Source organism: Eucalyptus grandis, chromosome 6 (assembly GCF_016545825.1).
Source record: "Eucalyptus grandis isolate ANBG69807.140 chromosome 6, ASM1654582v1, whole genome shotgun sequence".
Taxonomy (NCBI): Eukaryota; Viridiplantae; Streptophyta; class Magnoliopsida; order Myrtales; family Myrtaceae; genus Eucalyptus; species Eucalyptus grandis.
The window spans coordinates 41,075,607-41,093,344 of record NC_052617.1 but is presented as its reverse complement, the minus strand read 5'-3'; the positions used below and the strand labels follow the sequence as shown (position 1 = coordinate 41,093,344).

At 41.3% G+C, this 17,738-nt stretch overlaps 3 protein-coding genes across 6 annotated transcripts; 1 reads left to right on the top strand and 2 right to left on the bottom strand.

The window, feature by feature from the left end:
- The first annotated feature begins 4,556 nt into the window (after positions 1 to 4,556).
- On the top strand, positions 4,557 to 7,396 carry LOC104449794 (endoglucanase 3). Of its 3 annotated transcripts, none has more exons than XR_005552141.1 (7): positions 4,557 to 4,833; positions 5,256 to 5,759; positions 5,875 to 6,024; positions 6,215 to 6,326; positions 6,436 to 6,599; positions 6,689 to 7,100; positions 7,293 to 7,396. XR_005552141.1 is itself a non-coding variant. In XM_039315465.1 (7 exons), exons 1-6 carry the CDS (start codon positions 4,633 to 4,635, stop codon positions 7,019 to 7,021), a joined length of 1,464 nt encoding a protein of 487 aa, XP_039171399.1. In that variant the 5' UTR covers positions 4,557 to 4,632; the 3' UTR covers positions 7,022 to 7,043; positions 7,236 to 7,396. The 3 variants fall into 3 exon arrangements, 2 of the variants coding, with proteins under 2 accessions (XP_039171399.1, XP_039171398.1); XM_039315465.1 differs by having other exon boundaries at positions 6,689 to 7,043; positions 7,236 to 7,396; XM_039315464.1 differs by having other exon boundaries at positions 6,689 to 7,396.
- A 1,488-nt stretch (positions 7,397 to 8,884) lies between these two features.
- LOC104449795 (RNA-binding protein 7) lies at positions 8,885 to 11,556 on the bottom strand. The gene is made up of 4 exons (XM_010064061.3): positions 11,367 to 11,556; positions 10,057 to 10,268; positions 9,508 to 9,670; positions 8,885 to 9,407 (listed from the first exon to the last, which is right to left on the bottom strand). The coding sequence occupies exons 1-4, from the start codon at positions 11,398 to 11,400 to the stop codon at positions 9,232 to 9,234; spliced, it is 585 nt and encodes a 194-aa protein (XP_010062363.1). The 5' UTR covers positions 11,401 to 11,556; the 3' UTR covers positions 8,885 to 9,231.
- A 612-nt stretch (positions 11,557 to 12,168) lies between these two features.
- LOC104449792 (pentatricopeptide repeat-containing protein At1g71420) lies at positions 12,169 to 15,939 on the bottom strand. 2 transcript variants are annotated; one of them, XM_010064057.3, is made up of 2 exons: positions 13,076 to 15,939; positions 12,169 to 12,841 (listed from the first exon to the last, which is right to left on the bottom strand). In XM_010064057.3, exon 1 carries the CDS (start codon positions 15,746 to 15,748, stop codon positions 13,520 to 13,522), a length of 2,229 nt encoding a protein of 742 aa, XP_010062359.2. In that variant the 5' UTR covers positions 15,749 to 15,939; the 3' UTR covers positions 12,169 to 12,841; positions 13,076 to 13,519. The 2 variants fall into 2 exon arrangements, with proteins under 2 accessions (XP_010062359.2, XP_039170923.1); XM_039314989.1 differs by having other exon boundaries at positions 13,395 to 15,939.
- Between the last annotated feature and the right edge of the window lie 1,799 nt (positions 15,940 to 17,738).

The following is a 17,738-nucleotide window of genomic DNA, read 5'->3' as shown; positions in this document are numbered from 1 at the left end:
GAAAAGTTAAAAGGCATTTGAAAAATCTAAAGAGTGAACCCCACTTATACACATGTCAATCAATTAATGGAGTCGAGTGTAATCTATTTGGCACTCCTTAACTATACACTCTCTCCGTCTTCTCCATTACTCTATCCTTCAGGGGTTTTTTTTTTTCTCCTAAATGAGAATGGTCATCATCGTCAAGGCTAATTCTGATTTTCGCCATCTCCAAGACCAAGACTCGGGCAATGGAGAGATGGGAGAGTTTCCAATCATGACATTGACCGACGCTAGGGCATCTTAAGGCCCCTTGGGGCCCATAAAGCTTTTGTGGGCTTTCTGCAACGGCCATGAATTTCTTCTTTATGATTCATAACTGTAGTTAGAAAGCTGTTTTCTAAATGACTTAGAATTAATTCAAACTTGTACTCGCCAATTAAACCGAAAGGGGGGGAGGATGAGTCAATAGTTAGGTCGGTATCCATGATATTCTGTTTTCCACAAAATGACCACATCAATCACTTCACAACCCATCAAAGACTTAAATTTATCTCACGAGCACATCATCTGGTCATATTCGAATCATAAACTAATGTGTTTCAATTGAACAATTATTAAAGGATGCCTTCGAGCTGCCCATTTGATAAATGGGTCCTTTTCAATTTCTGATAACATTATTCATTGAAAGGGTTATGATTGGATAGACCTACATAGTTACAAAGGTTTTGAAGGCCATTATTTTTGTGTTTGGTAACAGAATGTCAAGAGCCTTTGATGCAAAATTGAATTAAAAAATGCACCAAACTTAGTGCTACTCCCACCCTACTTTGGGTTTTTAGTATTTTCGAATTACTAGCTCAAGGCCTTAATAAAAAAAATTCTTCCAACTTTGCCCTCACTAAATTATTTAAATTTAAATTTTATTCTCACCCTCATAAATAGAGTAGATTTGATTGGCAATATAAGGGCTTGAGTGAGTTCAGATCTAACCAATGTCATGCTACTCCATGGCCGTTGCGCAACCTCACGACCCATGTGGTGCATAGAGTAAGAAGAAGAAGGCTTAGATAAGGACGACTCGTCGCCCCTAGAAGCAACCACCGGAATGAGGAGGAAATATTGGATACCTTAAAAGAATCACGTTAGTAATGTCCTAAACCATTTAGAAGTTGACATCTGTCCGCGCAGGCCCATATGTCAAAGGAAAAAATATTGGGTACCTTAAGAGAACCACGTCAGCCATGCCTTGAACCATTCAAAAGTGAGGAGCTTTCGATCTCTTCCTTTCACTACTTCCCGTCGCCATCTGCGATTTCTCGCAGCTGTGGAACGACGCGGTCTTCGAACTGAAAAACATGCAAAGAGGAGCGAAAACCAAGAGATCCGGTACTGCCAGTTGAAGCAAGGAGCAGATTTTCAGAATTTCAATGAGTCCGCAAATCAGAAAAGACAGAAGCTTTGCTTTGCATTAAGTATTTTGCAAGGTGTATACCAAACACTATCATGAAAATCCTTTTTGAGTCAATGTCATTTGCATATATGCAAACTTTCTGGGCAAAAACTGCCTTGGACGCAGCCTTCATAATATGCCATTAATTTTTTCTCTGCCAGATATATGCCCGTAATTTGATACGACAAGAATATGAGCCATGAACACGAACTGTATTCCATCCAATGACTTTTTCTTTTTTTTTTTAAGTTATCAAGTTGTGTCTAAACCAATTTTCACGCACCTCAACTAAATTACCTCCCTTTGAGATTTCAAGAGCGCGCTCCCCCTTGTTCGCCGGCTAATCATGGAGTAAAAATCAATCAAGCTCTATGCCATCGTCCCAACTTCTTGGAATTCAACTTCTATTACGTGCATGCAGCACAAGATAATATAAACCGTGCATTAAAAGACGCCAACAATAATTGAGACTATCATATGCTGCAATTGTACGCCTCGAAATTGCACCGTGGACTTCAAAGGGATGGCTTCAAATAGCTGCAAATATACATCTCACGGAACTTCCTTTATCCACGTAAAAGATTTCCATGATAGAGGTCGCCAATCTAGATAAACCTAGCTGCAAGTCATTGAATAAAGCCTAAACCCTAATCTACTTATCCTTCATGCCACTCGATACAGATTCACGAGTTTGACCGCACAATTTATATCAAGTCTCCAGCTTTGCAAGATAACCTTAGCCGCCATTTTATCCCTTGTCAATGTTGTTCTGATTGATCCCAGTAATTCCTCCGTGAATTCATTGTATTTCCTAATTTAAACAATGTTCGGGTCCAGATTCCCTGGTCGCTCGATGTATCTTTGAACATATTCATGTTAATTTTGTTATGTGCTCTAATGGGGTACGGCACTCTTTAAAAGCAAATTTCTCAAATTGAAACCACCATGATAAAAGATAACTTATAACCAAGTTCTCCCTTCTTTATTTAAGGCTTGCTTGTAGAGCTTGTAAAAACTTATCATGTTGCGTTGTGCATACGCTCTTTGAACATACTCAAGATCAATGAAGTTATCGTATTACATTATCATTGCACAGAACATTCCATAACTCTGCTTTCAATAAGATGCACGAGTGGGGACATAACTTGCGTATATGAATAAAATCTGATTTACATAGTTGTCTGGATGCAAGTACTATGAATATCTAGTGTATATGTCATTTATTTTTTAGGGATTGTTTAAATAGTCCCGTGTTTAATTCGGATATCGCAAGTTCTGTACTCACGTGGCAACATCTCTTCCTCGGATGATTACCACAGGATAATCTCTTCCTTAGAAGGTTACTCCTAGCCAGAATTAGGGATCGATAAGCAGCACCCTACAAGTGAACTTGGCATTGCGAGACTGATCCACAGTAGAGGACTCGATTAAACTTAACCCTAATCGTATTATCACCTCCGCCAAAAAGAACTTTTCACGCAAGAGCCGAAATGGTGAAGGTTGCAAAAGTGAAGCTTAGTCATAAAGCAAGTTTAGAAAGTGGATTAAATGAAAATGCAATCCCAAGGAGCGTTTCAAGGGCAAGCAACGAACTCCAAAAAAGCAATATACCTTGGTTTACTTCGACACTCATCAACTTTCTTTCACTTTTATTTTTTTTAATCTTTTCCCTCTTATAATTATTGTTTTTCCTTTTGTAAATTTGTATTGGGCTTTCTTTCCACTATTATGTTCTTTTTTTCTATTTGAATTGATGGTGAGGCTTTCTTCCTAATTTTGGGCGCCGATTCCTTAGCGCGATCCAAGGGCGCCAATCGCGCCTTCCTTTGCAAATTATCATACTTGACCTAGGTGGAGTTTAACGAAAGCACGAACGCAGAAAAAGAGGACACTAATCATCATAGTTTTATAATAACTTTGACCAAAGTGGAGTTGAAAAAACGGCCACGAACCTTTCAAAAAGCAAGACACTAATCTTTTGGTTTTTCGGTTGTTCATCATACCTAAAAAGGAAGACAATTTCTCAATTCTGTAGGAAAAATTTGGCCAAACTTTGGCGCTCGACTTCTTTTTCTCGCACACGAGGCGGCCATCAGCATGCCCTGGTCGGGGTGAGCCTAAGCACGACCACGAAGATGAATTCATGCGCGAGCCTTTGTCGTTGATCTGTCAGGTGTACGAACAGCGAAAAGCCGCTTAGGAGTACGACGTGTGGATTTAATATTCCATCGGGGTTAGATTTATAACCGCTTACTTCTCACTAAGTTAAATTGTAATGTCCCAGAACACGGAGGAGAGAAGTTCCATAAATTACGACTCTTTATTTATTATACTTTAGATGAGAAGATTCTCAACCTTGAATTGCGACTACATATCTCGATGGACAAAGTTCTACAAATCCATCAATCAGTTTTTAGCAAGTGATGGTATCTTTTGGATTTCCTTTCTTGCAAGTGACTTTCTGAGGCGTTTAATCCTTGATTGCTTGATTAACTTTACTCGTGAGACGTCGGCCGATGTATTATGCTTGAAGAAACAAATTCCAGGTTCTTAAGTTCGAGTTCTCTTAAAAGTATTTTGGCTAGTCTTGGCAAGGATAAATTTTATTTGAGTGAGCAATCATGAACGTGAAATTTTCTCCAGCGATGCTCGGAAAGTAGCGTGCCATGTCGCCCTTCTTTAGCAATGAAAAGGCTCAGATATGGGGAACAATTTAATATAAAAAACATATAAAAGACATAAAACATGCAAAATGTCTGAAAATGAAAGATGGTCAAAAAGACGAACGACAAAATGAAAGAAATGACTTTGTAAATGAGGATACAAACAGGAGGGACCAACTCGCCGTCCTTTAAGGCATCTCATTGCGGCGGAAAAACGTAGGGTTAACGGATGTCGTTGCAAGATTAGTGGACTGACTTCCAAATCATTCCAAAATCCCCCCAAAAAAGTGAAAAGACAACAAAAAAAGAAAAAGTTTGAAATTAGGGAGCATCATGAACAACTCCCCCTTAATTTACTACGTGGTCAACTCTCAATGAGACGACCCTCAACGGAAAAAAAGCCTAATATTGCGCTCGGCGATTGGCCTGCCTCTCCCTCTATATAATGACTTCGCCCTATCCGAATCAAGACCATATCAGCTAAAGACAATTCGGAGAGGCCAAAGTTGCACTTTAGCAAGTAAACATTAGTCACAAATGGAGACGAGGGTTTCTTTGTGGCTACCATTGCTGTTGTGCTCTGTCCTGTGCTTAGGCACTCGTGGCAACCCGGACTACAAAGATGCTCTTGCAAAGTCCCTAATGTTCTTCCAAGGCCAGAGGTCAGGGCGGCTCCCAACCAACCAGCTGCTAAGCTGGAGGTCCACCTCTGGCCTTTCTGATGGTGCCCTTGCCCATGTAAGTCTACTCTCTTGTGTATGTGTCGTCATGCATCATCAATCCTTTTCCCTTGTGTGGGCACAGAAAGCTCCAATTAGTATCTTCTATACCTATGGAATTAGCTTCAAGGGCATCAAAGCAACTTCAACATGCGCTTAAATGTATGGCCCAAAAGAAAAACATACGTTCATCATGTGTGATGTTCTTTATTTTTGTGGGATTAAAGCATCCTGTGATGATGTTGGTGGTTGTGATTGTAATGATGTGAATTACATGCATGGACAGTGACAAAAGGTGCACCAATCACGTTATGTTGTCCAATTGCCATCAGAACTTTATCCCCCTCAAAAGAACAAACGAAAATCAGATTAGATCCTATAAACCAAGTATAACTTTCTGCACGTGCCATAAAAAATTTTCATTTTTTTTCTGGTGGCCAGGTGGATTTGACAGGAGGATACTATGATGCTGGAGACAATGTGAAGTTCAACTTCCCCATGGCCTACACCACCACCGTACTCTCCTGGAGCACCCTCGAGTACGGCAAGCGCATGGGGGCTCAGCTCCCCAACGCAAGAGCCGCAATCCGCTGGGCCACCGACTACCTCCTCAAGTGCGTGACAGCGACCCCCGGAAAGCTCTACGTGGGAGTCGGCGACCCTAACGTTGACCACAAGTGCTGGGAGCGGCCGGAGGACATGGACACGGTCCGATCCGTTTACTCAGTCTCCCCCAGCAACCCAGGCTCCGATGTTGCGGGCGAGACTGCAGCCGCCCTCGCCGCCGCCTCCCTGGTCTTCCGAGTGGCAGACCCCAAGTACTCAAAGTTGTTGCTCAAGACTGCAAAACAGGTGATGCAGTTCGCTATTCAATACCGTGGTTCGTACAGTGATTCACTCGGCGGAGCCGTTTGCCCATTTTACTGTTCGTACTCGGGATATAAGGTATAATTTTTCTTTTGATGCTTGATTATGTGTGTTGGTTCCACCGTATGCATTCTGTTTTTGGCTCATTGGATTGTCAATCTGAAGAATTTGGTCTATTGTCATGAATTATCAGGATGAACTGCTGTGGGGAGCTGCATGGCTTTATAGAGCAACGAATGATGTGTACTATGCCAATTTCTTAAAATCTCTGGGGGCTAATGATGCCACGGACATTTTCAGCTGGGACAACAAGCTCGCCGGAGCTCGAGTTCTTCTTTCGAGGGTATATCCCGGCCCCTAGAATATAAATTATTGACAAAAGTCCAGAAGATTTTCAACAAAACAGCCTCAAGCAGAACCCTCTTTCTATCTAGCTAGATCTTATATAACTATATTAACGCCCAGGACAGTTTTCGACAAATTAGAACATCCTTAACTAAACATGGTAACAACCTCGTAACTGCTTTCTTCAGATGGCGTTGTTGAACAAGGACGGTAGCTATGACCAGTTCAGACAACAAGCAGAAGATTTCATGTGTAGAATTCTCCCCAATTCTCCTTCTTCCTCCACACAGTACACTCCAGGTATGTGCATTTCTTTTATCCCACATTGCAATTGGTAATTTAAGGATCATGTTACAAGTTGCAACTAATTTCAAAACTTGATCACCATGAGCTTATGGCCGAAGTGCAGGTGGGCTCATGTTCAAGCTGAGTGAAAGCAATCTCCAATACGTCACCTCCATAACATTCCTGCTTACGACCTATTCTAAGTACATGTCCAGTGCAAAACACACCTTCAATTGCGGCAACATGGTCATCACCCCTGGCACTTTGAAGTACCTTGCCAAGAAGCAGGTCTCTCAAACTCCAACTCTCATACTTATCTCTCTCTCTCTCTCTCTCTCTCTCTCTCTCTCCCCTCCTCTCAACCCCGGAAATTGCAGGTTGATTACATTCTGGGGGTGAACCCTCTGAAGATGTCATATATGGTGGGATATGGGACCACATTCCCCAGGAGAATTCATCACAGAGGATCGTCCCTGCCATCCCTGTTGAGCCACCCACAGGCAATAGGCTGTCAAGGTGGCTTTCAACCGTTCTACTACACATCGAGCCCTAACCCCAACATCCTCACTGGAGCCATCGTCGGGGGTCCAGACCAGAATGATGCTTTCTCAGACGAACGGACCGACTACAGCCACTCTGAGCCTGCAACGTACATCAACGCAGCCATCGTTGGACCTCTGGCATACTTGGCAGCAACATACTCAGCTTGAGCAAAAGAATTTGCATCCCAATGTTTACAAAGTTCATTAACTTTGAATAGGTCAGCGTTGATGATGATGAACTAGCTAGGAGGGATCTATAGTGCCAACCAAGTGTAAATGAAGATCCCCTAGCCTTAGTTTGATTCGCTAATCTACGGTTAATGATCAGTGTGTCCTTTTCTGTTTTCTTAATTTCACTGAGCAAAAGAATTTGCATCCCAATGTTTACAAAGTTCATTAACTTTGAATAGGTCAGCGTTGATGATGATGAACTAGCTAGGAGGGATCTATAGTGCCAACCAAGTGTAAATGAAGATCCCCTAGCCTTAGTTTGATTCGCTAATCTACGGTTAATGATCAGTGTGTCCTTTTCTGTTTTCTTAATTTCACAATAACAGAATTCATTTAACATATTCTATCCAAAAAATATTTTAAAAAAAAAAACACCACAAACCATCCTGGCCAAACAGGCAAAACATTAAAAAATAAATAAATAAAAAACGCACGACTGCAAAGTTAATTTAAGTTGCTTGAAATTTTGTTCCCGATCTTGATCCATGACTATTATTTCAAGGACATTTACCACCCAATGAACCAGAGAATGTCTAATATAGTGACTTTGACAGAAAATATGATGCAGTCTCATCCAAGATAGATGCAGACCAAAGTTCAGCCCATGCATCAACCGATCTACAAGTGGTGTAAAAGATGACTATATCTCCGAACATATATCATTCATTCTTGACGGGTCATCTCCCCGGAAAATAAAAAGTTGAAAGTAAGCAGCAGGAGATTTGTTTTCAATTAGAAACTACCACTTTAACCACTGCAAATTATCTATTCCCTGCTCTTGTAACATATTAGAACAGCATCCTTTCACTCCAGACATCCCCAGAATGCCATTTCAAGTAGGGGTGTGCATGGTCCGGGTGCGCGGTTCCCGGCCTAGAACCAAGAACCGCCCGCTAAGGACTAGTTCCAAAAAAATGGAGCTGGGAACCACCCGTTATTCCATGGATCCACCCGGGAACCGGACCGCCGGTCTGGTTTAGTTCCTGGATAGATCCATGGAACCGGTTTCACCAATAATAATATCGTTTTCCAAATCCCGCCGTGAATACTTTTCATGTTGAATAATATTTTTCTTTAAATCGAACCGGCTTAATTAAGGGTATCATTTTTCTTTATTTTATTGGAAAACACTACCAAAGAAGAGAAATAAGTTTTTTTTCTATTTTTGAATCATTTTAGTTGAAATCTAAAATATTCTTTAAGTTTAAGATTTTAGATGATTGTCATATGTATATCATCTTTTCATTTATCCTCTAACAATGTTCAATCTCTTATAAAATTTGCTTTACCGAATTTTTTTTGTAAAAACAATTCCACCGATACTCCACATATTCTTGAACATAGTGTCATATGTGAGTCCGAAAGTATTTTTTAAAGGAGCCATTTGTTAAGTTATTGAAAGGTAGCTTACACACTTTACTAAATTCTTATTAAAACATGGAAACCATGAGAAGAGATGGAACCCTAAAATTTAGATTTCTAATTAGTAATTTCGAAATTTATTTTAATATTAAAAATCAATATATTATTATAATATAATTAGTCTAGTCCGGGTGGGCAGATTTGCCCATGGAACTGGGAACCAGACTGGTACCCACCGGTTCCCATAAATTGGAAACGGGAACCGAACGGTTCCCTCAAGAACCACCGGTTCCGAGCAGTCTGGGCGGGTCCCGGTTCTTTTGCACACCCCTAATTTCAAGTCACGCTTTTGACATTTTTCACTCCAATAAAAAAGGGAAAGTCTGAGTTTATTCACAGCCTATCAAAAGAAAATATCAACAAAAAAGAAGCATAAAAGCAGAGGCAAGAACTGTACTGCTTTACTACAAGCTGAAAGCCACCATGAGCAAGATTTAAGGTTCAGCACCAAAAGGATACTTAATGCTCAAACAAGGAAAATCGAACTTCACAAATAAAAACTAACAAAAATACTTCTACAACCAAATGAACAACTTATGAACAAGTCTAGCTCTGGCTGCTAAAGCAAATCCACAAGACTTAACATCTATGCTAATTTACAAAGATGACTAACCACCTGCACTACCCCACTTTCAATCAGGACAACAACCAAACCTAAAAACATATTAATTGACTACCAAGCTACACAAATCTGATAAGAATGGTGATGGATAATGTGAAACTAGCTAGCTTGGCGATTGATAGGAGGGATAAGACACCGGGTTACTTGTATCATAACGGCGTGACCTAGTGTGGTTAATGCTTTCCAGGGTTGCTCCAAAAACTCTTCGACTGTACTCATAACTACTTGAACGAGATCCAAAGCCATTACGTTCTTGTGTCATACCAGTAGGAACGGAAGCTAAACCCAAAGAAAGAATACAACATTAATATAAATGGAAATGACAAGTCACGTGCATGCTCAATATACAATACCTACAGAGATAAAATATGCACATTACCGTGAGAATGGTTATCTGAATATGCTGAAGCTCTGCCAGGAGTAGATAACCCAGCAGAATTTTGAGGAATGTCTATACTGTCGCTTTCTGGACGGTTGGGTCTTAGATTTTGGGAGGGATTTGCTGCAGAAGTATTTGAGGAGGACTTGTCCTGCCCAGATATCTGCACATCAAAATTTCAATGCCATTATAAAAAAGCTAGACCGCAGTCTAATGGGTATACAGTAAAAGTCAACCTATCAACCGGTAATGATCATTTTAAAAAGATTGTTAATGATCATATTGATCCCTAATCCCATCCGTGGTCATATCCGACCAACTAGAAGTGGTATTGACATTAGAAGACAAGAATAGTCCCACTTGAAAGCTTGGGCACAGGGAATATGGCAAACATACATACATCAGAAACAAGGTAAAGCCATGAGAGTAATATTAACCATCTGAAGGTGTTTTTTGGCAATGCAAAATCCTTGGAAAATCACCGAAAGATGATTCAGCAGGCAGCAGTGGGAGAAAGGAAGAACTACATAATAGACAATGGGAACATACCGCAAATTTAAGTGTTCGATTGTAGAGAGTAACAAGGCCTGAGAACAGCCTAACAGCATAGTTGGCTATTTCCTCCGTCTCATACTCTGCAAAAGCATAACCTTTGGGCTTCTCTGTTTCCTTATCACGAGGAACATACAGTTCTACTACCTTTCCTGCCTGTATCAAAATGTCGTACAAGACTCGTTCACTCACCCTCTCATCCAAGTTGCCTGTGGAAGATGAATGGATATTGCGTTAGCAGCACACAGCTATACCAATAATAAGAAGAGTCAACACTAGCAATACTTCTTCAAAATATTTCAGTTCCAAGAAGTCAATTGCACCACGAACCAAACAACAGAATTCATCAGATGTGAACATTGCTGGAAAATAAGAGTGTCAATTAAAGAAAAATGCCAAGCAAATTGGATTGCAGAACTCCCAAGACATTCTCTGGGGAGAGGAAAACATCTCTGACGACCCAAAAGAAACACTTCAGTACCTACACTTGCTTTGTATGGCCTTAGCATAATCATTCAATTGTGAGGGTGCTGCCTAAGTACTCCGCCTTCCAATTTCAAGTTAACATATCAGGAGGAGAACGGTGAAATCCACCGTTGGATAAACCAAGGGGCAAGCATTGCTTTGTAATGCACAGAGAACCGTATACCAACTAAATTACAGATCATCAGGCCAATCAAAGTAGCCACAAATTAATAACTACAAGAAACCGAGTGCCCAGGTACATGCCCATCCGTAATCTTAGGGGAGAGAAGGCAAGAGGCATCCAAGTCCTTCTATTTCTGATAAAAACAAGGCATTCTATCAATGTGCTTTGTATCAATACAGATACACCCATTACAGTCTACATGACATCGCAGATAAAACTGACTCCCCAGTCTTATCATGTCAACCCTAATGAAAGAAGTCCGCAAGGGTTTCTTTGAATTCTGCCAATTTCTAAACATCACGAAAAATCAATTTCGTAAGAAAGCAAACCAGCCGAGACAAAAGAAGAAGCTGGGCGAACATCGATCCGAAGATCCTCATTAGGAAATCATCACACAAAAAACCCCAGACCCAAATTCAAAACACTCGTACTGCTGCGAACCCCAAAAAAAAAAAAAAAAAAATCCCCTTTTTCCCTAAGACTTCACAGATAAACCCTAAACGCTCCCAAAAGAACGACGCGAGACGACTCGGGTCCAAGAACTCCGACTTCCCCCTCGACCGAAGGAAGAAGAAATCGACTGCGCGACGAAAGAGGGGAGAAAAAAGTGAAGAAGTGACGTCACTGCGGAAGAGAGAGAGGGAGAGCTCACACTGACCTACGTAAACGGTTCGATCTCTGTTCCCGGACATGATTGTCTTCTAGATCTTCGCCGCCGCAGATACTCTGTTTGGGTCCGGACGAAGGGCGGAAGAAGAAGAGACTCGATCGAGCGAAATAGATAAAGAAGCCGTTGCTAATAAATACATGGTTCCATATACGGTTGGTCGGTGCCAATATGAGGATCTCGACCCCTATCATTGGGTGTGTCCCTCCAGAGATTTTCAACGTTCAAACTCGGGTAATTATTAAATACTGTCTTTTTATTTATTTATTTTTTGATACAATTTATTATAATATTCTTAAGGGACTTATTAAAAATCATTAATTGCATTTCGAAAGTGAGTGAGTTTTTTGAAATGCGATATAGCTTAGATTTCAAGGCTCAGGGAAGTTTTTCTTGTAATAAATGTACTAAAATCAAAAAAGTTATCATAAAAGTGTAATTAAATTCTAAAATTTTCAAAATACAATTGAATTTTAAAATTTATGGAATCTTAAAATTTTCGAAAAATACAATTAATGAAAGGATTTAATTGGACACATTTGAAAAGAAAGACTCCTCTGTAAACAAATAACTATTTTGATCGATTAAAATAGGACCTGAAAGTAACTATTAAAGAATGAACACTCCGGATATCGAGCGGAGCATTAACAAAGTCAAGACACTCATTGACTTGACTGTACTTACAAAATACGTTAGGGAGAATTTTATGGATCCATTGACCCAGAATCCGACCTAGTTAAAGTGCCGTGATTGGCAAACTTGATCTTAAATATGTTAATAAGCATGACCACCGTTAAAATAGGTAACTGGCATAACTGCTCAACCGACACCAATTAATACATTGACAACCCAGATTTGAATTTACCAATGTTTTGCACAATCTGGGGGTTTGCAATATCAGAGGTCCAAATCATTTATTATAACAACACCAAACGCTACGCATGCAAATGGAAATAAGATCAACAAACAAACCGAGGACCCGATACCATCTTGAGGCAAAGTCGTACTCCAGAATCTTTGAGAACCAACAGTCAACATCTCAAGGGCAACTGACCGTTGACTTGAGGCCAAAAGATCAAAACGACACGTTCACCAACTTGGTATTGATGGATGTTTGTGTTGGAACTCTTAACTATTTACCTTGGCCCGCTGCGTAGAAGACACTTTCCGTTGTTTTAAAGTTACAACTTTTGCTGCTGGAAGCATTGGCCTCTAGTTGACTTTGCTTGGATTCGCTCAGTACTCGTAGCATCTCAATTCCTTTGTATGTCTCCTTGCCATTTTGTTGCCTCATCCGCATGCCTACTGTCTTTCTGAACTTGATTTTCTAGCCTTTGCAAGACCCCTGGATTGGGAGAAGACGTCTGAGGCTTTGGGCTGGCCCCCCAACCCTGGGTGTAACTCAATTTCTTTGGACCAAGGACTTCTTCAAACATTTCATCCTCATAAGCAGTAATATCCCCATCCTACAAACATGCACATACGTAATAATATAAGTCCTAGAGATTGTAACAACTTCCACACTCGACAGAATGCATCCATAGATGTATTTTTTTCTAGTTGAATGAGATCAAGGTACTCGAAATTCTCCAAAAGCCCAGTCAAAATTTAAAAAGGCTAAACATGTGATCATTAGATTAAAAAATTATACAATAAACATCAATAACGAGAAAATAAAATGAAATTCTCATGATGCTGACCTTCACAACCTAAAAAGTCAGATGACATGCCCACCACACAAGTGCCCCCAGATAATGAGTTCAGAAAGTGCGATGGATTGAACTTGAAGGCTATTCATGCTGCTCAAGACATCATATCTAACTGCAAGGTACTTGAGCTCTTAAAATGCCTCCAATGCATGCTTAGAAGCTGTAGTATGATCATCTTCTAAGACTTTCAACATCCATATTGAACATCCTACTTCAGGTGCTTCCATGTCCAAGAAGTTAAAACAGGGCTCAATGGAACATTTACATAATTAATTGGCAGGAGGCTCTTACTGCTTGACAAAATTCTTACCATGCTATGATGCTGAACATATAAAATTCCACTCAACCATATAAATCTTGGAGGGGTTGCTCACATCCTCTCAAGAAGGGACTACGATAGAACCTCTTAATCCAATCTTATCGTATAGAAATGAGCTACCAGTAGTCATTGCAAGAGCAAACCCTGCTTTTGAAATGGTGGAATCGGTTTGAATCTCTCACCACTATCTCCCTGTTGAGAAGATCTGCGGCTATTTTCATGAAGTTATGGCAATCGACACAAATGCGAATATTTTTCATGATTTTTATCACTCTAGGCAAGCTACTTTCCTTCATTGTTGCAAATACCAAAGCCAGCTTCTCACTGTGGTAATATAATTGCTCCTCTTTGTGCTCCTCTTCTAAGTCATGCAATGCCAAGCATGTTTCTGGTGTATAACCCAGCTCTTTCAGCTTCCCAATAAATACATCGAGCTTCGCATATATCCTGTCCCTCAGTGGATGCCTCCTTCCTCCAGATGCAAACTCATGGATCTGATTTCCTATCTCAATCCAGCTTAAACCTGGTTCCTTTTTCACTCTGGACCAATTCATTTCATATCTAATTAGACCTGCTTCATCAAATCTTCCACCTGAACAACATATGTTCGACAGTTGCACATATCCCAAGGACTTACTAGGTTCCAACTCCTTCAGTTTAATAGCCGCTATTTTTGCTAATTGTGCATTACCATGTTTCCTGCATGCTCCCAGCAGTGCACTCCAGACCACTGAATCAGGTTGCACAGGCATTCTGTTTATCAGTTCCTGTGCCTCAAGAACACGCCCAGCTCTTCCAAGAATATCGACCATGCAAGCATAATGATCAAGCCGTGGAGCAACACCATAGTCTGTGGACATGGTATCGAATATGCAAATTCCATCTTCTACCAGTCCAGCATGGCTACATGCAGAGAGGAGAGCAACAAAAGTAGTGCTATCGGGTTGGAAGTCCATTCCGGCAAAGAGCTGCAATGCTTCCTTACCTTGCCCATACAGAGCATATGCTTTAAGCATTGAGTTCCAAGAAACCAAGTCAGGAGACTCCATCAGATCAAAAACTTGCTTAGACAAGGCCATGCAGCTACATCTTGCATAAGCATGTATTAAGGAGTTGGCAAGCACTGTATCCCCATCAAATCCAGATTTAATTACTTGACAATGCACTGACAAGGCATGTTTCTCAGTCATAAGACCAGCACATGCTTTTAGGACGCTAGAAAACATATACCAATCTGGAGATATTCCCTCCCGAAGCGACTGGCGAAAGAGGAAGAAGGACTCTTCAGGTTCACGTTCTGCCAATGCTGTTATGATGCCTGTCCAACAAATAACGTCTTTGTGAGAATTGGTCTCCAAAAAGAGCTTGTAGCAGTCAGCGGCATCCCCTCCAAGATCTGAATAAGCCTTCACCAGTGCGGTCGTCACTTCCACTTCCGAGGTAAAACCAGTTTTAACTGTGAGACAATGTAACTGAAGACAACAATTAAGAGCAAATCCAACACCAGCATCGCTGCTTCCAGACAAGGAAGAAAAGATTCCAAGAAGTGTAGCACGATCAAACCCATATCCTCCAGTATGCATTTGGGCAAACAGATCGATAGCCAGTCTTCCAAGGCCACGGAGCTCAAGCCCTGCAATCATTGAGTTCCAAGTGATCAGATTGCGAGACTCCATACTTCTAAACACGGTCCAAGCCTCATCTTTATGCTCATCGAAACCACTTTGGCAGCCACTCGTCTTGCTATACATTGCAATAAGAGAATTCCCAACGTAAAGACACGAATTGACGGACATTTTCAGGGCAAGTGCGTGTACCTGTCGGCCACGATCACCGTCACGCTCGCGGCACGAACTGAGCACGCTGGCGAACGCAAACTCATTCGGGCGGTGGTGGGCCAACATCCCGGCGAACAGACTAAAACACTCGTCCCCACGGCCATGCTGGGCATACCCAGAAACGAGAGCCGTCCAAGAAACATAGTTCCTACGTGGCATCTCATCGAACACCTTGCGGGCACACTCCAGATCCCCGCACTTCGCATACATATTGACCAGGTGGTTCGACACGAAGAGGTCCGGCGGGCCATTCTGGTTGAGGAGCATGTAACGATGCAAGGCCCTGCCTTGTTCCAGGCATTTGTGGCGGGCACAAGCGTGGAAAAGAGCAGCCAAGGCCTTGTCGTCAAGGGGCGAAGCCGGAGCGTAAAATTGATCGAGGACTTCCTGGAGCTGGGCCCGGGTGGAGACAACGCGCGCCCAGTCGAGGAGGCTTCTGCAGTCGGGAGTTTGGTGTCGCGGGGTCAGCGACACGAGCGAGGACAGCTTGTGAAGGTGGCGCGACATCACCGTCTGTAATGCTTGCGGATTACAACTTTCTCAGCTCGCTTCGCACGGCAATCTCCGTTGTGCTCGCGAGCCCCATCGACCACTGAATTCGAGCAGTTACAGCAGAAGCAGCTTCTGATTTTTCCTCCGCGCGCTGAGAACGATGAGAGGAAAGAGCGAACGACGTTATTCAGGACGGATGGGCTGGTTAGGACACCATGGACGTTCCAATCCTGTTAGATATTATTTGAATATATATCAAAAGTTAAGAATATATTGAACAAATTAAAGACTCAGAAATAATATTACACATTAAGATAAAAGTTCGAAATCATATTACATAAATTAAAAGTTCAAGAGTGATACTATATCTTTGACCAAAATTCAGTGATCATTTATATGATTATTCTAAAATTTAATATTTTTTTACAACCAAATATAGTTCTACAAATGATAAAAGAAGATAACTTGGTAGAAGATGAGGTGAGAAATCTGATGCAATGTCGATTGAGGAGATCAGCAAAGAAAACTATAACAAGCAAGAGGTGAAGGAGATAAAGGAAGTCTCAATTAGTGTTTGGACAATACAAGATTTGTATAGGTGACCGTTAAGCGAGATCGTTATATGGAAGTGGATGTGGTGATGGCGAATGGCAAGGATGTGAAGAAGGGTAGCAGCAATTCGACGAAGGGAGTGGAGAAAGTTGTGATTGACGACAATGGGGACAAAGGGGATCAGAAGTTTGGTGACAATGAGAAGGAGAAAATAGAACTTGAGGAAGTTGAAATTGATCTAGACTTGGAGGTGGTCGATAAGATTGATGGAGAAGATAGAGAGGCAAGTTTGAGGGCCGAGTCTATGAGCAATGAGATGGAATCGGGAGAGGAGGAAGTGGAAGGACGGCTGCACCTTCCTCCGATGGTGTCGTAAATGGTAAAACAAGGCTATTGATGGATCACCAATGGTGGTGTGAGAGCTTGTTGGTGTCAAGCTTGCCTTTGTTTTAGTTCACAATTGATTTGGCAATGCATAAATTCACTCATCGTTACCTTTTTAGCATTCATCACCACAAATATTTCAAGAGAAATTAGAGAACTTATTTTACCGATTTCTCTTTGTTAATTCATGCATCATCCATCGTCCGTACTAACACCAGCAAGTTCTCGCGCTACTATCTCTTAGTGATCCATCGTTATTCTTGTTTTACCATTTACTATGGCATTGGAGTAACATGAAGCTGCCTCTTGACTTCCTCCTCTCCTACTTCCATCTCACGCTCCCCATTACTCAGACTCAACACTCAAACTTGCCCCTTTACCTTCTCTATCAACCTTATCAACCAGCTCTGAGTTCAAATTGATTTCACAGTCCACAAGCTCCCCTTCCTCCTCCTCATCTCCACCAAATTTCGCACCCCTTTATCTTCATGTCGTCACACATCACTTTCTGCACACCCTTCGTCAAATCACGGCTACCCTTCTTCTCATCCTTTCCATTCGTCATTGTCACATCAACTTTCCTCGTAACAACCTCACTTAACAGCTATCTATACAAATCTCGCATCATCCAAACCCTAATCGAGACCTCCATTGTCTCCTTCACCTCCTATTTGATGAAGCCCTCCTCGCTAATCTGCTCAATCGAAATTGCATGGAAATCTCCCCTCTTTCACCATCTGCAAAACCCAATTAGACAATGAAAAAGCCATAAATCTTTCAAGATTGATTCCAAGTAACAATCTATCACTTTACTTCACCGAAATTCAACTAAATGCACAATGGTTACTCCACGAATCGGATCTTGTGCAGAGCCCAAAAATAATTTGAGCAAATCTAATTTGATTTCGATGGCTCTTCCTTTAGGATTTGCAATTGATCCATCATTAGTTTATATAGTCGAATATCACGGAATTTTTTGTATGAGATTTTTTTTCCAAATTTGCTCCATGTCTCCTTATCGTGAAGGTTTCCATTGCTGATTCTATTTCAATGGTCATTTGTGGTAAAA